Source organism: Lacerta agilis, chromosome 5, assembly GCF_009819535.1.
Source record: "Lacerta agilis isolate rLacAgi1 chromosome 5, rLacAgi1.pri, whole genome shotgun sequence".
Lineage (NCBI taxonomy): Eukaryota > Metazoa > Chordata > Lepidosauria > Squamata > Lacertidae > Lacerta > Lacerta agilis.
In genome coordinates this window covers 40,911,653-40,934,226 of record NC_046316.1, presented here as the reverse complement: position 1 = coordinate 40,934,226, position 22,574 = coordinate 40,911,653, and the positions used below count along the sequence as shown (strand labels likewise).

Genomic DNA, 22,574 nt, shown 5'->3' with positions numbered 1-22,574 from the left:
TAAATAAAGCCCCTAAAGCTTTTGTTCCATGTGACACCATTTGAGCCTGATGCAACCTACTGCACCGGCTGACCCAGACACCTCTGTATATATTCTTCCTCTGATCATAGCTACTACTTGCTATTTATGTTTATTTGTTTTCTATGCATAACACAGGATTCCTTTAAGATTTTACCTTCCCTCTCCCATGGCAGGAAAATAAAGGGGGTGGGGAGAATGGCAAGGGAGCTTCAATGTCAATTCAATCTTAATCCATTCTGATGAAATGCTAATCCACTATACAGAGCTAAAGACAAATTAAATAGGAGCAGGCATGCTGGCCCCAAACAAGGCTGAAGCAAGATAAACAAATATATAAGATCATGAGTAGAAACAATCTAGGTATCGGGGCAACACGTGCTGAACACTACACATTTTTTGAAAAATTACTGGGGGATCAGGGGAAGGGACAGGGAAGATGAGAGGCCAGTTTGAAATTAGCTCCACTAATTATTCTCCAAAACGATTCTTCATATTATTACCATAATTCTCAAATCCTTTCATCATCCCAGGAAAGAAAATTGCTAAGGTGTAATCTGGAATTTATAATTTTAAGACCTGAGAAGAGGTCACAGAGAAGGGAGGATGAAAGGCTCTCAAGTCTTGGTATTACAAAGCTGAAAGAGGAGAATGGACATTACATATTGTTCACCGGCACACTATTTAAACGCACACAACACACATACTTTATGCACACCAGACACAATTATTATATTTTTATCACTTCAATGTTAATGTGGACACTAAGAGGTGGAAGGAATAAGACAGATGTACAGTATTTAGCCTTTGCAAACCTACTGAACATTTTTACACTTTGTTAATATTTCAGAAAATTACAATAAACACCAACATAGTCAACAGAATGCAAGTAGCCCTGGCTATCTTGAATCCTGATTGTTAGAACATTTTGAAAAAAGATTCACCAACACATTTGCTATGCTATGTTGTGTATATTAAAACTACAGAACATACTGAATGATAATATTGTTTCCTTTCTCCATAAAAAGTACAGATATGCATGCAAGTGTAAGGCTGAGATCTTGAAGAAGAAAAAATAGCACAACAGTCACCTTCTTTTGGTGGTTGTTAGGTCATCTTGTGCATTTCTAGGGCTAATCCACAATAAAATGTTTGAAGCTCAAGCCGTCACATGATGGCGTATTGTGCTATTATGATAGCTAAGTCACTAATGCAGTCTAATGCATATATCATACAAATACCTCTGGGCTATATTTCTGACCCAAATACAGACAGGATGTCGTAGTAATCCACCCCCCTGCAGTAAATAGTACAAATCCTCTTCATCACACACTTAAGAATTTCACATACAAATGCAACACATTTAAAAACTGCCCTCTACTAGATTATTCTTGCATTAGTATTATTAGAATATTTATGACATGCAACTGCTTGAAAGTCAAATATATTGGAAGAGGTTGTGGCGATCACACAGGGTCCCCGGTCGTTTGACGGACTATTGATCCCTGTGCCACCACGCGCTTCGCTGCCACCAACCAGGATCCCCTCCCTGGTAATAACTTTCACAGTCAGGGTGCAATTTTAAACAAAATAATAAGTGTTTATTTAAAAACTCCAACAACTTAAGATAATGGTTACAACCCTGCCTACGCTCACCACTATACCTCACCACCAACCCTCACAATCAACAACCACCCACCAACCAACTCCCTCGATCAACTGCTCTTTAACAACTCCCCTAACTCCTCGCTCTCTAACTCTAACTGACTCCTTCAGCTGCCCCTAGCTCCTCCCCCCCTCTGTTTATTGGACAGCCTAGGGTCAGCCACTTAACCCCTTTTTCACTCCTGCTCTTATATGTATTCCCTAGAAAGGCAAACGCCACATACCTCCCCCCTTAAATAAGTTTGATTCAGGAGGGATAACTGCACAGAGTTATACTCCTGATCAAACTGCGGGACACATTAATTCAAACAAACATTTCCTATGTTTACTAACCTTAACTCCTCATCTTATACTGGCTTAATAATTGTTTTTCCCCACATTATATACAATAGATCATGCAATATTAAACCTTTAGTTAACTGCAAGAAAATTTGTAACCGTCCATTTTAATCTTTGCCTTCGGGTCTTCGTGATAAGGCATCTGCAACGATGTCCAGGATCCTTTCACGCTCCTCATTGTCCTTAACCGCCACAAGAAGTGTCTTTCTCTGGGCACCAGTCTTTTCTCTGCCACACGTGATGGGATGCGAGTTGTCTTCCTCCGCCATATGACACAGTCCCACCCCGATCCCTGCAGTCGATGCGTCTGTAACGATTGTGGATTCCAATCCGTGTAGAGTCTTTGTTTCTCAGGGTCAAAAGCTCTCTGGGATCACCCTTGCTCTCCTTCAGGATCTCTGTTAAGTGTTCAAGCTCCATGCCTTGTGCAAACGTCTCCAAGTCCTCAAAAGCAGCATAAGCACTGGTTGTCTGGCTTTTGAATTCATTGGGAACTGCTTTCAGAAGTTTGTGGATAGCTTCTTTTTTAGTCAGCTTGCTGAAGCTTTTTGGACAAACGTGTTTACTCAATGAAAGTAGACTAAAAAGCTCTGATTGCCTATTGCTGTTAGCAATCTCCCTAGCTGTCAGTCCATCTTTGGTCTGTATTGAATTATCAGTTCCCACTTCAAGCAATTTGAAGACTACTTTTTTATGTCTTTGACGTGGTGGCCACGTTAATGCTGTGTAACCACGTTCATCTTGGGCATTTATTTGTGTTGCATGAGCAGCAGGGTACCCAACTTCCCACCACACAATCTCTAGTGTAGGAAACACTTTCACTTTCATAAAAAGTTGATGGGACACCCTGGCAACTATAACTTTCAGTATGTTTTTCTTTCTATATTTCCAACTGATGAATGGTTTATCATAACTTTGAATAGTTGTTCTAACTGATCTCACAGATAGGTCTCCTTTTAAAACAACTCTGACTCCTCTTGAATGGGCGTAACCCATAAGCTCAGGGTCATATTTTCCACAAATCGCCACTGTGGTAATATGTGACCAGTCATAAACTTTCCAGGCCTGCCCCCCAATGTCAAATATAAAGACCTTGCATTCTAAATATGGGGCTTCCTGTTCCTCATCCCACAGGATCCCGGAAATGAGACTGTTTACTAGATCCATGTTTACTTTATATGGGCGCTGACATCCTGCCATGTCACTGCATGGAGCCCCTTGGAAAGGAACTTTTGCAATTGAACAAACATGGGCCTTAATTGAGTCTAGACAGGTATAATCATAGCCATACCATGGAACACTCATCACCATCTTCTTTGGATTAATGCCCATGTGAATGTATTTTTCATATTCCATTATGGTGTGGTTATATGGAGCATTGGCTCTGGCTTTGCATTGCAACCACACCTGACTCTGTTCATCGTACGGCATAACAAATATGAAATCACAAGACTTTGCAATCCCGGTGTCAGTGTGATGGACTACCCCTTTTGCTAGTCTTGGAGTATTACTGAAAATCCTTTTAAATTTTTGTAGGTTGTTTCTCATTTCTTCCTGCTGTGAATGGGTTAAGGTAGGGGCTAGCTTAACTTCTTGTATATTACATTCTTGCTCCCCTCTCCCCTCCCAGCATGATATTTCTGCTTCTTCTGGGTCCTCTCGGATAGCACAGGGAGCCCAGCTTTCGGTTTTCTGGTAAGGCTTAATCATGTTTACGTGAACTACCTTGCGCCCCTCATCCCCCTGCTGGATAAGGTAGTTTACATTATTTATTTTGGACACGATTTGGGATGGTTCCTCCCAGGCTAGTTGCATTTCATTCCCCTTTTTGGTTGCTCTAGGCACGGGTTGTGCCACGTCGTGTCCTAAACTCTGGACTGGTGTGGAGATTACAGGTAAAGGACACAGTTTTGCCTTGGTTTTGTCCTGACCTGATCCCTGCCTCTGGCAAATGTCACAGGCTTGGCAATACATTCTAATTTGCTTCCCCATGCCTGGCCAATAGAAATTTTGTGCCACTCTTCGTTTGGTCCGAGTTATCCCCATATGTGCCCCAAAAATACTATTATGGGCTTGCTTTATTATTTTTTCTCTATACATGTGAGGAACCACTAGTTGTCTGCGGTTTCCTCCTCCCCCTTTATAAGGTGTGCTAAGGGCTTCACGATATAACAGCCCCTCCTCTAGGCAGAACCTCTCTGGGCAATCAGGGGTTAATGGAACAGTAGATTTTGCTGCCTCAAAACAGCTGTTTAGTCCTATGTCATTCTTTTGTTCCTGAGAGAAATTAGTCTTTTGAGTAGTTTTAAAAGGTATTAGGAAGCCTGGCTCACTCAAAGTTTCAACTTGAGGACTCTGAGTCCTGCCCTCATTGGCAACTGTTTCGCTTCCCTCAGTATCAGTTGACAGTTGGCCCCCCTTGGAGCGGGTAATAACAAACGCACTCTGCACATGCTCCAGGAGATCCCAACCGATAAGCACAGCAGTGGGGATTTCCTCTGAAATGGCCACTTGCCACTTTCCACTCCAGTCATGTAACTTAATGTTTACCTCAGCCATTTGGAGTCTAACTGGCTCTTTGGCGATTCCTTTTAATTCTATAGTTTTTCCTGGAATTATTCTCTCGGGATTGATTATCTCAGGATGAACAATTGTGATTTGGGATCCGGTATCTTTTAACCCTAGATATTTTTTGTTTTCAATCCAAATATTTTCTCCTGACTTTCTCAAGAGCAAATCATTCTGTTTAATCAAGTAACAGTGTATTACTGAGGCCTCAGGAATCTCCTCTGTCTCAGGCCTAGCTAAAGCTTCGGTTTCCGTGGCAACCTGCTTAGCCTCACCCTGCCCTACTGAGTGGATACAATAAGAGTGTTTTTGAGTGTTTGTGCTCCCAGATTTAACTTGTTCACCAGTCTTACATTCAAAGCTTCTGTGGCCCAGTTTGTTGCACGACCAGCACCTCATATCTCTTCCCCCAGTATAATTAGATTTATTTTCTTTTACCTCAGAGGTATGGGTGTTAGTTTGGCCCACGTCACTTGGGCTTTTTGACTGTGGTATGTTTCCCTTTTTCATTGCCGGAGAAGAGCTTCCTTTAGCATATTGAAATGGGTTTCTGGGGTTCCCCCACAATTTCCCGCCAAATTTTGGACTATCAAATCCATGGTCCCTAATTTCATTAATTTGGTCAGCTATGGATGCTGCCTCCTGAATGGTTTTAGGACTTCTTTCCTTTACAAGATATTTCAGCTCCCCAGTTATGGTGGCATAAAATTGCTCCAACGCAATAACCTCTCTGATTTTTTGAATTGAATCCGCACCCTCCTGCTCTAACCATTTTTTGAGGTAATTTGTAATTTTTGCCCCCAACTGAGCATACGTTTCTTCTCTCAACTTTGTCACACTCCTGAATTTTTTTCTTAGTTGTTCTGAGGTAATTCCAAACCTCGTATAAATTAATTGTTTAAACATCTCAAAGTCTGTTGACTGTTCTTCTGTCATTTGGGCGTATATTTCTGCCAGTACCCCACTAATTCTAGCCCTTAAGATCACCATTTTCTCCTCATCCTTCACTTGGAAATCTTTACAGGCTCTCTCAAATGATATCAGAAAAGCCTCTGGGCTATCTTTCTCCTTGAACTCAGGGAATCGCTTTAAATCCACTTTCCCTGGTGTTTGACTACCGGTGTTATTACTATTGTTTTGATTCTCCATTGCTGCTAATTCTAGTTTCCTCATTTCCAACTGAAATTGCATTCTTTCGCTCTCTTGCTGAGCTCTAATTCTTTCTTTTTCTAATTCAAATTTATATTGTTGTTCTAGTTTCCACTTTTCTAATTCTATAGAAACTTGTGGCTCTCTCGCCTCAGGTAAAATATTAGTGGCATCTTCTAAGCTCTGCTCTTCCCTCAGAGGATTCCCATTTTCCTCCCCTTCAGAGCTATCTTGAGCTGGTTCCCTCACAGGGTTCTTTGTCTTTTTAGGTGGCATATTGTGTGATTGAGGATTGACAGTTAAATTAACAAAATAAGAGAAATCTCCTCTCAGCACTGTTCCCCCTGGCTAGGTTTCTCCAGACTCGGGTCTCAAAGTTCTGCTATGGGTCTTCTCTCTACCCGTTAAGCTTACTTCCTCGGACCCCAAGTCAAAACCCCCTGCCAGAACAGATTTGTGAGCTCTCTTTTCTCCTTTTGTTATCTTAGCCTTGCAGCGTCCTTGGGTACCCACAACTACACCCCCGGGCTAGGTTATCACTTCACAGATTTACCCTTCCCCTTCCAGGTGTATTGTTTAACCCCAGCTGCTTCTGCCAATTTTGTGGTGAACAGGCACAACGATTTCAATATCCCTCCACGGGCTTATTGATGTCTCCTGCCGGCGTATTGATCTTATCCCGTCGCTGCCACCAGTTTTGTGGCGATCACACAGGGTCCCCGGTCGTTTGACGGACTATTGATCCCTGTGCCACCACGCGCTTCGCTGCCACCAACCAGGATCCCCTCCCTGGTAATAACTTTCACAGTCAGGGTGCAATTTTAAACAAAATAATAAGTGTTTATTTAAAAACTCCAACAACTTAAGATAATGGTTACAACCCTGCCTACGCTCACCACTATACCTCACCACCAACCCTCACAATCAACAACCACCCACCAACCAACTCCCTCGATCAACTGCTCTTTAACAACTCCCCTAACTCCTCGCTCTCTAACTCTAACTGACTCCTTCAGCTGCCCCTAGCTCCTCCCCCCCTCTGTTTATTGGACAGCCTAGGGTCAGCCACTTAACCCCTTTTTCACTCCTGCTCTTATATGTATTCCCTAGAAAGGCAAACGCCACAGAGGTTTTCTTGCCTTAATAAGAATTAGATAATACATGACAGGCAGCTGTCAGAAAGTCTAGTTCTTTGAACGAGGTCTATGAGTTTCAGCCTAGGAATGTGGGCACAGTAACTAGCCTATCACCTATCTAGTCAATGAAGGAAAATATCTAAGAAAATGCAACATATTTTTCAAGTCATTTTTATAAGTAGTTTTCTGTTTTTACTTTTAAAGGAATGAAGACTTATTTCCTTAAATTTGTTTTACTTCTGTAGCATCCTTTGTCTTTCCCTATCAAACTCTGTTAATGCTACTAGATTTTGCGTCATTAATGTTGATATGAGGTTGTTGTTTTTCATACCTTTTGAGTCTTTTGTAAGAGTAGCGGTATCAATGTTCTACTGGCTAAAGCTGCAATCGTAAACCTAGTTATCTGGGAGCAAGCCTCATTACATTCAACCCAATACTATTGAAAATACATATTGTTTAACCTATATATGAATTAAGTAATGTAGCTACCAAAGAATAAATGTGCTCAGCCTCCAAAAAGGAGCATATAGTCTTCAACAAATTTCATGTCTCTCAAGATATCCATGAAAAATTATTCTGAACTATCTTTGAAAATAATTTTTTCCAGAATCTAAAACCGTCTACCCAAAAATTACTAGATATTCAGTTCAAAACGCATTTTGAGTGTTAAAATAATTTGGAAACAATCCTGCGATTGTTGCTCGTTTTAAGATTGCAACTGCCAGTATCTTTTAGCCATCAAATGTCTGGGTAAAGAGAAATGTTATTTACATATTCCTCCCGAAAGTCAGTATTGAGGGAGACAGACCACCCACTTCGCCAGGCAGGGCGTCCCACAAATGGGGAACTGTCACCAAGAAGGACCAGTCATTGGTCAACGACAACTGGGCAGCAGTCAGAGGTGGCGGCACCAACAGGACCATTAGCCCAATTTTCTAAGAGTTTGTGCTGGTATGGGGAGCAGCGCCAACATGAGAGTTCTTATTGGGAGTATCTCCTTATCTTGGGGGTACTGCAAAACATGTCCCCAGGGTAACGAGAGCACATGCTTCTAAAAGAACAAGACTTAAAGGCAAATTAGTCCATATATGATTTTAAATCCAAAGGATCTCCCTCCTTACACATTTTTGTAGTCTCCACTTCACATCTGTCATAGAGCATGCCTCTGTGTATAGACAACGGTGGGTTTGTTTTGTGAAAAACCTGACAGCACAACTGTAAATCTCCCTTTCCCTGTCACAAAATAACATTTGTTGTGCACTACCACAGTACCACAGTCCTGGTTTAACAGGTTTTGTCATTTTCCATGGCACTTTTAAGCTTAGCCAAAACTTGTTTCCAAGAAGGATAACTAACGCTGCTGCAATACACAGGTATACACAGCGGTTATGATTTTCGCAAGCTGCTATTAGGTAGTGTCTGTAGTGGTTTACAAACACACACCAATTCCTAGAGAACCTTTGGAACAGTTGTTAAACCTTTAAAAAAATATATATTCAAGAATGAATGCTTATTCCACTCTTTTCGATATGTATTGTCCTAGAACTTTAAAGGCAGCCAGGGAGAGGGCGATGCAAGTCCACAGCCATTTCAAGAACATTTTCTTATTTAACAAAACAAACTAAATTTCTTTTAACAGTGTGAATTCCCTTATGTCTAAAAAGAAACAAGATACTTCCTCTTGTACCAGAGCCACCTCCTCCCTCATTATATCTGTATATTATTGAACTACTGAAGGAAGATCAGGGCCAGTGCTGTAGCAGGAAAGGTGCTTCTGCTCCACAAAGCTAGTCAAATGCACACAACTTCAGAATACAAACTTTCTTTTTTGTTTAACAAGTCAGCTAGGGGCTTCTAGTGATTGCAGAGATTTATTCTTGAATATAAAATGGCTTGGGAGCCACAACATGACTACAAAGAAAAACCCAACTCTGCCCTGTGTTTCAGATTTAATTAATTCTGAACCCTACCAGAGATATCTGATTTCCACTTTGGGAGGTTAGACACCCACAGAATTAGAGCATCTCAGAGAGGGGCTGTAGCTCAATGGTACAAGTGCATGCAAAAGTATCCAATCTCAACCAACAGCTTCTCTAGACAGGGCTCAGAAAAGACTCCAGTCTGAAATCCTAAAGATCTGCTGCCAGTCAGCTTTGACAGCGCTGAAGTAGACCGACCAATGCCTGACTTGGCATAATGCAGTATGTTAACAAGTACTCTGTCTAGAGAACATTGCAGCTTCCTATGTAGATAGTTAAATGTTTCCCAGGATCTGTCTATACTTTTCAGCATGTAACATGAAAACCAAGTCTATTAAAAAAAAAAAAAAGCAAGGCACAATAAACATTTTGGAATTGTGTGTTGAGAAAAACAAACGCAAGCAAAATTATGTTCTCTCTTTATTGCTGCCTTTGTTACAAAAGAGGTAAAGCTTGGCGAGCTGTCAGGACTTCATTCACTTGTTTTACGCTTCACTAAATGTAATGTACAAGATGTTTATCTACACAGCTTGTGTCACGTCTATCTCTTACCCTAAATTTCCTCATATAGATTTCCCTGCACTCAAACTTCAGATGCTGTAAGAAAAGAGAGCAACAGGTGCACAGTTGGGAGATTTACATAGAAATGATTGCACATCTGCCTCCTTTGAAGCCTATGTAGCATCTCCCTTGCAGGTTAAGGGAAGTTCATTTAAACCTGTGGGGAGCATTTATTCTAACTACATATACACTGTTACAGGTAGGTAGCCGTGTTGGTCTGCTGTAGTCAAAACAAAATAAAAAATAAAGAAATTCCTTCCAGTAGCACCTTAGAGACCAACTAAGTTTGTTCTTGGTATGAGCTTTCGTGTGCATGCACACTTCTTCAGATACCTAGGTAAGGACAAAATGGCAGAGTTTGGTAGCAAAGTCCGCTGTGGTTTTATCTGAAATGGTGTTCCTTATAGCTTGTAAACCATCGTTGTGTCGGATGTTGGTATACAGATTCGACATCCATAGTGACTAGTATAGTATTGTTAGGAAGATTATTTAAAGATTGTATTTTCCTCAGAAAATCTGTGGTGTCACGTATGTAGCTGGGAGCACTGATGGCATATGGTTTCAGAACAGAGTCCATATAACTGGAGACACCGTGTGCATGCAAATGAAAGCTCATACCAAGAACAAACTTAATTGGTCTCTAAGGTGCTACTGGAAGCAATTTCTTTATTTTTTATACATATACACTGTTACTAACTAGTCTGGCCATCTGTAAGAGTGGGCTAAAATCCTGCCAGGCAAGGGTGGCTAACCTATCCATCCACCCACCCCAAAGCTGTTGGACAACAATTTCCATCATCATTGACAGTGATTATTAATGTCGGTGAAAGTTGGAACCCATAAATGTCTGGTGGGCTAAAGGTTAGCCACTTACAAAGATTAATCTATCCTGGATTTTAAATGAATTTAAAGAGGTATAAACACTACCAGTGCAAACTACCATTTATTTGCTAACAGGGATTGCAGGCAGTCTGCTGGAGTTACCAACGATACTTCTACAGTTCTGCTTCCCAGCCGAGCCAGGAGGGCTTGGAGTCTTATGCTGTTGGTGCAGGCACAAACTGTAGCAGTGGCTGATGCCCCAAATCACCACCAACACCAGAGTACACAAGACAGGGAGTGAACTCTTCCCTCCTCCCCCCGCTTTTCCATGATACAGTGCCATTGACCGCTACACCTGTATGCACTGCTATTCTGGGCCATGTGGAAGAAGAAGGGGTCTAAGACTTCTGCTAAAAAGTTCTTACGCAGCACATGCAGTGTACATGGTCTGCAGTTGTATTAACATAGGTAATCTGCCAGCATGCTGCAACATTTCGCATCCTGACATTTCTAATGCTACACTTTTCAAAACAGAGTGATTAAAACTGGCCTAGGGAATAATAAAGATACAGAAGTAATACCAGCATGACTCAAAACCTGTACCTGCAGCTTAATACAAATTGTTATTCTTATCACTCCTGTATGATGCTGACCAATGGGGGCTCATTCACAGCAACAGAGCCAACAGAAAAGATAGATAAAACTTTATTCGCATTAGCTAATGGCCATAGCAACAAGAAAACATTACAATGTATCTCATTCACAGCAATTTAGCATATCATCACAGTCTTTTCCTTCTATACACAAATACTTCGGGGCAAACTCATTTTAACCTCTAATGTCTGTTTCTGGAATTTGAAATACCAGCCATTAAGGAATCCACCTGATTTCCTATTTGTTTCTCATTCTGTAGTACCAATATAATTACTAATGGTAGGCTGATGCATGGCTAGGCTATGATCCCCATACTGACAACTGCCACAACAGTCTCCCATACATACCCTCCCATCCATAACAACAACTTATCACAAAGCAAGAACTAAGAATAGGGTAATGGTAGCTAAACAACAATGCCAAACTTATGTTTGCCCAGGTATTCTTGTCATACTTTTTAAAAGTATTAATGCATTGAACCTGAACACTTGGATGTTCTCAATTTATGTGTGTAACAGGCTAATCTTTTTGGGCTAATTCTTATAGCAATGCAAGCAATATCCTTTAGCAAATGGTCATCCCCCCCCCCTTTGGAGTAAGATGTGATAAGCATATAAATAAAAAATGGTACACTATATGCTGCACTGCATATTACCTTTGGACTAACAAGTATTTCTTTTTAATCCATTCTACTGGTTATAATGACCTCAAAGAAGATTTAAAGCAGGGAAAAGTCTCATCAGCCACCATTATTCCTTATAATGGTTTAAGATATCTAAGTATATCGCACCAGGTAGAAAGCCGGATCTTTTCAACATTATACAATAATCATTATCCACAATCAACCAAAACAGTCACAGAAAAATTTGAAATGAATTGAAAACCCATGATCCTTATCTACGAAAAATTATTTTTCAGTATTATTTTTAAAGTACTTCTTAATTGCGTTTAGTCATAATCTGTTTTCCCCATGTTTTAATAGCAGTTGCAAAAGCATGTTGTGCGGTGTGTGACAGCAGCAAATCCCTTCAGTGTAATTAAAATTGCAAACGTACTTGGCAAACGACAAATGGATTTCTGGGTTTATGTAAACTGCACCTTTACAGATTAGAGAGAGAGAAATATTGGCCAGAAAAAAACAGATGGAAAAGGAAGACTTGTAAAATCCATTGTTCAGAGGAAAATAATCTAAACTTCAATTGTATCTAATGCTTTGTGGGTTGGTTTGTCCTCTGATCCTCCTAAGTTTCTTGTACACTTAGCAACCACATCTGATAGCAAACATCAAACTGGAAGGGTGGCTTTTGAAAAATCTAAAGCCGCCTGATAGAACCCTTTTAAGTCAGGTTCAAAGTCTGCTTTAGAGATGAGATAGAGTACTACACCTGCGTGTTTATGGCATTCTGATGGGTAGGAGCACAGCTCTCTCCCTTCTGCAATACAATTCTGGCAGTTGTCAGCATTTTTTCAGGATTACAAAGGAAGCATACTTTTGCTCTGCTCTGGAGAAGATTAACCGGATTTTGATTGGGTTAATTAAGCTGACAGGTGGAATGGCTTTAACATTTTTCTGTTATTACATGATGAAACGAAGACCCTATTTTTTTTGCCCCCACAACTATAAGCTCTCTGCTTTGAGTTTAAAATTCACTTCTGTCTGATAGAGAACATGGCTTTCCAAGAGATATCAGTATCAATAATGTGTTTCACAGGAGGCTTGCATGTGGACAATGGTCACTAGCATCAGCCTACTCTCGACTGATGGCTAAATAATTCAAGGCAAACTTAGAAGTAATGGGTGAAGGTGTGTGAGTGTGAAGTGGAATAAGAGCACAAAACATTTTAAAAAACTGTTGTAGCAAAAAAGGCTGAAGAATCCTATGGTACCTTAAATGCTAGCAAATGCCTCACATCTCAGGGTCAGGCCTACCACTGACAGTGTGAGAAGCCAAATGCTGGGCAGTGCAAAACAGCCTACCCTGCACCAACTAAGCTCACCTGCTGCCTTCAGGTATGTTAGAGGGTGCTGTCACAATGCCACTGTTGAAGTAAAATGCAACTGCTAGTCTGTTCAACTTTTTATTGTGGAAGGTCATCTTGTCCTTTGCCTCGGACAGCAAAATGTCTTGAATGGCTTCAGTTTTTTCTTTTTTTAAAAAAAGAACTTAGCTTTCTTTATCTATCCAATAAAACAGACATTTGCCTACAAAAGCTTGTCCCACAGTACTCTTTGTAAATTATAATTATATTTGCATATTTCTAACAGAACAAGGTTCTGGTTTTTTTTTAATAAAACTTCTGCCTCAGTCTCTAAACATTCAAATTTTACAATCCATGCCTAGATTAATTTTCTCTAGAATTCCTAAATCCTGAGGCAATCTTTCTACACAGACTGCACCCTTAGATGTAGGTAATCACTTAGAAGAAACGATTTAAGCTCTTGCTCATTGAATGTCCCTCTGTTCTTTTTCTCCCCCTGCCCACTGGCTGTAAAACATTTATAAGGTGACCAGCAACTCTCATCATAGAGACGTATCAGTGAACCCATTAGAAAGTCTGACACTGTCAATCCTGGCACTACTTTTATTTGCCTCATGAGTAAATAAAAGATACATTGTCTAGACCAGCAGCAGAGATAGATTAACTACTAACAGTGTTTTGTTTCACACCAAACAATTATCCTGCACAAACCCACTAAGACAACTAAGAACGGAACAGGAACAGTGCTTTGTGGACTGCAGTTGTCCAACCGCAATGCAACAAATCCCCAAAATCTAAGCTGTAACAGATCCCTACTTCAAAAAACATGTAGACATACACTTTGGGGGACGGAACCTGAAGGAGCATTAAATTTATCTATGTTTATATAATTCCTTTCAGACTTTTTTCCCAGATTAATTTTGCCAACAACAATACCTCACAAAAAACCTGTCTAGTTTCGATCACTTTTGCATTTTGATTGATCTCTAACTCATGTGCACAGAAGTTCTCATTATGCTTGGTCATCGCCTTACCCTGTCAAAGGAAAGTGTCACTACAAAATCCTAGTCTTAATTTCCCGGAGTGCCTGTTTTCTTTATTTAACATTACTTGAAAAATGCTGAGCAATATGGCAATCCATGGCAGACTATCCTTGGCTGTTAATGCGCTCTCTAATGGTTTTGCATACAACCTGAGACATAAAAGCTTCTATTGTAAAAGGTATGCTGAATTTTCCAACTGGAACTTGGAAGCATAACTGCAGGGCACTTGGCTGAAGTTGTCAGTCAAAAATTATGGCTCTTTTATAGAGAGAAAAATCATCTCTAAAAAAAACCACTACAGTATCGACACAATACAAGTGGCCATAAGTTTACATGCACCTTTATAGCCCAGGTGAATTCATTGCCAGTAGAAATTCAACTCTGATTATTCAAACCAGCAAAAATCCTTACCGAGCTGAAATTTGAACACTTTGCCATGTATATGTATTCTTCCTATTCTATTAAGAGCCATGTGAAACTGTGCAGCCTTGCTGAGAAGCCAGAAGTTTAGGCTAGACAGCCCCACCCCTGGAGAACAACTGCAATTTTGAAATAGCTATTCCAGGGAGAAACCTATTTATTTAGAAGCTGCTGTGGGTTGAGAGGTGGCAGGTAGCAGAAACAGGACCACTGCCAGCTAGAAGCTGAATACCAACTCCAGCCCTTCTTTAATGTGCCTGCTCTTGGGGAACTACAGCCTGTTGGGGAGCCAAAGGTTGAGCCAGCTAGCCCTGCCCCGGACAGCAACTGTAACAACTTTGCCACAGCTGTAGTCAGTGCTTTCCCCCCTAGAAAAATAGGTGAGGGTACTCACCATGAGGTTGTTACAGTAAGTGCCACACTTTTTAACCCCCCCCCAAAAAAAGAGGTGCGTACCCTGAGTACCCCCTGGGGGGGAAATACTACCTGTAGCTGATTCCAGGGAAAAGTCTATTGTGTGTCCCATTATTTGTGGATGGCAGCTGTCTAAGTGGAGAGAGCACACATGAACCCCATGAAGGTATAAAGTGTTACCGGTAATTCATGGTGTGCCTGGATTGCTGCTATTTTCTATTTTTATCGATTTACTGTATGGTGCGTTTTGCAGTTGCATTTACTATAGTTTGATTGTATTGTCTTACGTAAGTCACTGTTCACAGCTTTGGAGGGCCAAAAAAGCAGTACAGAGATAAACCAATTATGATGGTGTGCAAATAGCTAACTAATTACAGTCGTACCTTGGTTTTGGAACAGCTTAGTTCCCGAACGTTTTGGCTCCTGAACACTGCAAGTGACTGCTCTGGACTATTTTTGGAAACCAAACATCCGGCAGGGTTTCTGCGGCTTCTAATTGGCTGCAGGAGGTTCCTGCAGCCAATCAGAAGCTGTGCTTTGGTTTCCGAACGTTTTGGAAGTTGACCGGACTTCCAGAACGGATTCTGTTCGACTTCCAAGGTACAACTGTACATCTACAACCATCCCATGTGCTTTACTTGAGCTTTGGGGAAGAACTACTGTATATTCTGGCGTATAAGGCTACTTTTTAATCCAGGAAAATCTTCTCAAAAGTCGGGGGTCATCTTATACGCCGGGTGGAGAATCTGCGGTCAAGTATATCTCAAACTCTATATTTTAACTGGAAAAGTTGGGGGTTGTCTTATACGCCCAGTCGTCTTATATGCCGGAAAATACGGTACATATTGCAGAGAAGGGTAGGACTGCCACTGAAAAGACAACACCATGGGAAGTAACCTCCCCCCACAGCACCACACACCTAACATTGCCCAGGACTTAATTAAAAAATGTGCATTTCCTCATGTTCACTTCACATCACTGGCTGGTGCTGGCAGAGACAGGGAAATGCTTTTCAAAACCATGGAGGCAAGCTGAAGCTGATATTATGGAATAATAGAAGGAAACTTGATATGGAGATCTATTTTTGGCAGCAACAACATTTCTTTGCCTTTATAGAAGTTACTGCAACAAACGTTCAAGGCTGGCATTCTGCTGTTGCTGAGGTAGTTTTTATTATGTGTTTCCTAACTCTCTGCTTATTTTGTTTTATTGTTAGGATTGATTTATTTTGTTGTGATTTGTATTTTTATCTCTAAACCGCCAAGTGTGATTTTGTCATAAATGTCGAAATAAACAAATAAAATGTTGACTTCTCCCATGAGTGAAAAAATCAGCCAAATGTAAACTGGTCCAAGGGAAGAATGGGAGAAGAAAGTAATAATGCAAAGAGTCTTTACATTTTTCAAACCAAGTTATGTGGGTTTGGGGATTTTCAAAGGATGTCTTTAATTTTTTCACATTAGGTGTAGATGTGGGATAATTCCAGCACAAGAACATTACCAAATAAAGGCAAGGTTTTGCATATTAACCGGCATGAAAAAATATATACATATAATGTCAATTGTCTACAACTACAAGGTACAAATACATTGATAGGGTGCAGCTCTCTGCTTAGTGTTGTATTTCTACGAGTGCAATAGTACTGAACTAGCTTTCCATAAAATGAAATGTGAGATCGGCAAGTTTCCTAAAAGTCTTAGGAATTGTTCAGTAGATGTATAGGTTACATCAAGGCTTACCTTCACAAATTCTGTCCAATCGCTGCCGTTTGACTTTGTGTTTGTCCACAAGTGCCATTGCGCTACTGTGTTTTACAACTTTTGGAATCAAAGGATAAAGCAATCCCCCAAGAACTTATGGAAATTCACAGTAGTCCGAGTGCATAACGTCACTTTGAATCCTGCAACAAGAAGAGAGTTGTACATCGTTGGCCCTTTGTAAAACAACATCTGTATTGAAACTGTCTAGAAATGCTTCTCATATTATCAAAATGAAAACAGTTTCAGTGCATTTCGCTCCTAAGACAATGAGCTAAAATCTGGGTGCCCCATGTTCACTGTGCAAGTGATGGGGGAAAATAGAAATGTTTGCACACATTTTTGTTTTAGGGCCAGATTTTTATTTCTAACCGCAACACAGAAGTTAGAAGTTCATACACTTTCCCCTAGAATGCTCAAATGACTGCTGTAGAAGCAGCATATCATTGCCAGTGGCGCTGCACCACAGTCATGCTTTGAGGACAAGAGAGCAAGCTAGCACCACAACACTAGCAACAGCCAGCTTCAATGCTTAAAACATAACAGTGGTGCACTAGCATGTTACATGGAATAGACATAGCCTCTCTGGAGCAGACTAATGCAGGAACAGGAGGAACATCCCCAAGAAAAGACACACACAACTGCTGCCATTAAGACATTTTGTTCACTATGGAGCCCTCATGATGCAAACTCCTGCTGCAGATGTGGGGCAGCGAATGTTTAAATGGAACTGCAAAGAATCGTTGCAGACACAGGATGGCTATAGCATCTACTCCCTCTGGAAACTGTATCTGCTTTTCATCTCAGACTTTGCCTTGTTGCTGCTGAAGCTATATACCATTCTCTATATGTCTGCCTTTATGGATTTTTACCATCATGCACTCTTGGTCATTTGAGCTGGATGTTGGTTGAACTAGAGACATAAGAATGCTTACACTACATATATTAACATATGTGTAATGCAATGCCTTTGTCAGCACAACCAGTGGGGTTTTTTTTAGAAGGAAAAAGAAGAGTTTGGATTTGATATCCCGCTTTATCACTACCCGAAGGAGTCTCAAAGCGGCTAACATTCTCCTTTCCCTTCCTCCCCCACAACAAACACTCTGTGAGTTGAGTGGGGCTGAGAGACTTCAAAGAAGTGTGACTAGCCAAAGGTCACCCAGCAGCTACAAGTGGAGAAGCGGAGACACAAACCCAGTTCCCCAGATTATAAGTCTACTACTCTTAACCACTACACCAACACTGGCTCTCAGTTTTGCCCTTATCTATATGCAATGGGACTGCAGCATCATCTAGATTTTGTTGTATGGTATTTCAACTGTATATAGTAAACTGGCTTTGCATACAGCTATGCTCAGAGATATGAAGTCAAGTGTCTTTGATCATACCCTAGAGCAATGAACTTGCTGTCTTAACCAGAGTTTTTCAGTTGTTGTTTTTACGTCCAAGCCCCAAGCTGCTAAGAATAAATGTGAAATGTGTTGCCTGTTTCCGATTAAGGCTTAGAAACCAGAGTCTACATCACTTTTGGTAGTCTGAGGTGGAACATCTCAGCTCAGCTTGTTCCTTGCCACAGCTTCCAGCTCATGTCCTCTTGCATTTTAAAATACGCTTTCCTAGTACATTCCTTCATGATGCTTCCTGCAAACCCACAGCCCAAGTAAATGCAATAAAAGATGCTAAAGCAGGTGTGGAGAACCTCCAGTCCACAGGCCTAATTAAGCCCAGCCTAGGTTCGAGTTTAGCCCATTAGGCCATTTCCCCCAATCCATGGCCACCTGCCCACATCCTAATGTCATATCAGGTGTGGAACAGGTAAGGAAAGGGCTACAAAGATAAAGTGGGGAACAAAGCTGGCTGACAGCTGGGATCTGCGTGCACTAAGGCATTCACCATGGGAACTTGCTAGTGCAGTGCCGATCAGTTGAAAAGAAGGCTTCATTTTAAGGAGACTGCATCAATATGACTAACAGAAATCATTAAATGCATTTACAGAGATTTGGCCAGTTTATATAAATAGTATCTACCATACAAGTTTAATTTATTCATACTAATGACAAAATCTGGAATTTTAATTGAATTCTATTACACACACACACGGGACGCAGGTGGCGCTGTGGTCTAAACCACTGAGCCTAGGGCTTGCCAATCAGAAGGTCGGTGGTTTGAATCCCTGTGATGGGGTGAGCTCCCGTTGCTCGGTCCCTGCTCCTGCCAACCTAGCAGTTCGAAAGCACGTCAACTGCAAGTAGATAAATAGGTACCACTCTGGTGGGAAGGTAAATGGCATTTCCGTGTGCTGCTGTGGTTCGCGGCTTAGTCATGCTGGCCACATGACCCGGAAGCTGTCTGCGGACAAATGCCGGCTCCTTTGGCCTATAGAGCGAGATGAGCACCGCAACCCCAGTCGTCCACGACTGGACCTAATGGTCAGGGGTACCTTTACATTTACACACACACACACACGTAATTCACACCTTGCCCTTACATTCTACTCTGTTGATGCTAATCTTGATAATTTAGCTATAATTTATATAAATCTATTTATTGTTGCCTAGTTTTATAATACCAGCAAATAACTTGTATGTGTGAGACCAATCTACCAGTATAACAGAAATGGCTAACCTGTGGTCCTCCAGATGTTACTGGATTCCTACTCCCATCACCCTCAGCCAACACTGCCAAAGGTCATGGATGATGGGAGGTGTAGTACATCTGGAGGGCCACAGGCTAGCCAATCCCGACCTAAAAGATGGTCTGATCTGCACTGTAGTGTGTGAAACAGCCAAGGAGGAAAAAGCACAGGATGTTTGAAAAAAGAGGTGCCGGAACTCACCACAAATGCCTCCCTTGTTCTCTCATAATGCCAATGGCACCCCCCTGAGAGGTGCCAGAAGTGAGTTCTGCCTGGGGGGGGGGGGCGAGCCCTGGCTCAAACAATACTTAAATGAACTTGGAAAAAGTGAAAAGGAGAAAAAAAGACCTTGTACCAACATCAGATTTCAGGCAACTGTATACCAAATGCATTAAAATTTTATCAAGTAAAACAACCCTACATGTGATTCCTTTCTGGATGACAAGGTGCTCGTGGTGGGGGAAATGTGACCCAGAATATGGTGTGTTTAACAATCTCAATACAGTACTTGCTCACTTAGGTGTCCAATAAATATTAACCTTTGAGGTTCCACTGATTGGTGCCTATGTAATGTTTGTGAGAGAGCACACATTTGAAGCTTGGGTTCTAGAAGAGGTTTGAAGTTTCATATATGTATCTGCAGCTTCTATCCCATAATGCTAAAATGGAACTTATCACTAGCACCTGTTAACAGCCTGGCAACCTTCCCTTAAGCCTCCCTAAGATCAGCACTATTCAGAAGTAAATTAATAGTAAAGTGGATTCCTTTGCAAGAGTCATGACCTCAGCATAATTACTCAAAGAGAAAAAGATAGCTGCAGGGTGCTTAAAAACAAGTCTAATCAAATGTGAATGACAACATAGGTGCCTATAAAATACTATGCACACATAACAGGGAGTCAATCTATGAATGTGCAGTTTCTACAGGACGTCAAACTTCCACATAACTCACGCTCCATTAAAATCATTCCTGCTAATATAAAATTCAAGTTGTTCAGTGCTGAAGCAAAAAGAAGGGATGGGACTGATAAGTAAGAGGTATCAGGATGCTTAGATGAAACTTAATGCATGCTTTTAAAAATGTTACTTAACATTAAGCCCAAAGGGGGCTGAAATACCCCCAAAACAATCTAGTGGAAGGGAAGTGAGATTTGACCTGCTTGAACACTCTAAAACGTACAGTATCCTGGCTTCCACCCTTAGCAAGAACTCTCCAGTTAGAGGGTGAGGATTCAATGCAACATTTTGTTTCAGTTGTCCAGTGGCAGCTGGTGCCCACTGGTAGGGCAGAAGAGGCCAAGTAGGTGGAGCCACAGCCAATGACGGACCAAGCTACAGCCGATGGCAGGCATAGCCAACTAATTCTAGCTTTGTCTTCATCCTTGCTGAGTTCTACAAGGGGCAACATTGAGACGAAGGAGGAGGAAGCCAATAGGCAGTGCCAACCCCTGGAGTGGATGTAAAATAAGATAGTGGACAAGTAGAGACTGGCTGATGTTCTAAATAATATATTAGAAATATTTTCAAACAATGTGTAGTATTTGCCCATGTCTATGAATGTGCATGGGAAAGCAAAAGGTAATAGAAGCCATTTGGAAAGTTCACTATATAGACAAGGTGTGGTTGAAACCTAAATTATATTGGAAAGTCATATTTCCGATGAATGCAATGTGGAAAGAGAGGCTCTCAATGAGTGCAAGGAGATGTGAGGGGAGGGGTTGCCATGCAGGGCTGGCCCTACGATGAGGGAGAACAAGAACTGCCTCAGGTAGCAGATGTTGAGGTGGGGGAGTGGCCAGAGCTGGGAGTGCCATGTGGCCTGCCCTGTTTCCCTATGCTAGCCTGCTGCCCACAACTGCAGTATAAGACACTGTCCTTTCACCAGGACTGGAGTAACTGTCAACTACCATTCCACTTGGCTTCTGTGTGTGCCTTGGGAGAGGGCACCATCTTGCCCTTCGCCTCAGGCAGCAAAATATCTGCTGCTGTGTAAGTGACTTCACATATGTTCTCCCCATTACTGCTCAAGAGATCCAAATATACTAGCAAGTTTCTGTGCATCATAGCCAATGTGGAGACTGATGCGTAACTCGATCTACATTTGCATGACAATGATCATCTTGGGTCCATTGGTTAAATGCATCACCCAGATGGTGCTTGTCTCCATATTCAGGGCTACTGTCTGTCGTGACTAGAGCTGAATTGGGGTCATTGTAGGTTTGTTTTGTAATATTGCTTTTGAAGAGCAATCCAACAGGTTTATACAAATGCCATTAAGGGACGAGTATTATCACAACGTTTTGCAGGTCTGGGTAATGCTGCCTCCTTACAGCTATGATCCTATCTGTTCATCTAACACAGCATCCCAGAAGGAAGTTCAGCTTCAGTATGCCAGAAACTGTTGGCTATTAATAGTTAACAAATGCAATAGGATACTATTGTGAGGTTTGGGAGGGTGGAGGAGAAGACTGTAACAAATCTACTGCCTAGCAGGATCACAATTTCACAGAGATTATTGTTATTATTATAGATGGTTATCAATTATGCATCACGTTGATAGTTAATTTATAAAACGAACAGGGGCTTACTGGTGCCGCTGAATTCTGACTGATAGGAGATGGGTGATTTCCTGGTAGTTAATGGCCAATTTCCCAGCAATATGACTGCAGCATAATCACAGAGATTTATAGTAATAATTAATTGATTTTCCCCTCAAAATGTGAAGATTCTAAAGACCATGATTCCCAGTCCCATTAATAATTAATCCTGCATTTTTAAAAAAAACCCTAAACTTCAAATTCAAGCAAAGAAGGTTTTTAAGGGAAGAGTTTATTGTATTGCCAATAAAAGGGGGGAGGGACCCATGTACATAAATAAAAGGTTACAGCAGATAAGTACAGTAGATAAATAGAAGTGAAGTAATTTTCACTGTCAACATTTCTCAGTTTAATGAAAGCACTCTTCACATTCTAACAGGAATAGGGCAGTAGAATAAAAAGCAGGAACAAGTCTGTCTGGGCTCAACTAGTAGGAAGTTAGCTTATATCAGGTATGAGTAACTCTATGGTTCAAAACCCAACTTGTGAGAGCTGGGACCAACTTAGAAGATGAAGAAATAGGGGAAAGTGTGCAGGCATACAAGAAGAGAAAGAAACTCCCTGTCACCGAGTCATACATGAGATGCAGAGAATCACACAATTCCCCACACAATGTACAGAGTACCTCTTGCTTGTGGGAGAAGTACAAATGGTATCCTTTACTCCCCTAAATATTCAAGCAAGGAGCAGACAAGCAAGCTTCGCTATAACTTCTACCACCACAGCTGCCACCTTCAGTTTTTAACAGTTTCTGCGTCATCTGTAGGATACCTGTCTCTGCTCTATGGATAGACCCATAATTTCATCTTTCTGTTGCTTCACCCGGGCAGATAT

General features: G+C 41.2%; 1 protein-coding gene across 3 annotated transcripts in view; it reads right to left on the bottom strand.

The window, feature by feature from the left end:
* The window catches only part of CTBP2 (C-terminal binding protein 2), a 203,407-nt gene that overhangs the window by 64,280 nt on the left and 116,553 nt on the right, over positions 1 to 22,574 (bottom strand). The window contains exon 2 of one of the 3 annotated variants that reach the window (XM_033149441.1): positions 16,488 to 16,648. The exons of 1 other annotated variant lie outside the window; for it this stretch is intronic. In XM_033149441.1, the coding sequence (XP_033005332.1) occupies positions 16,488 to 16,545 (58 nt within the window). In that variant the 5' untranslated portion in view covers positions 16,546 to 16,648. Of the gene's footprint in view, positions 1 to 16,487; positions 16,649 to 22,574 lie in introns of those variants that run through there. One more of the 3 variants, XM_033149442.1, reaches the window with a different exon arrangement.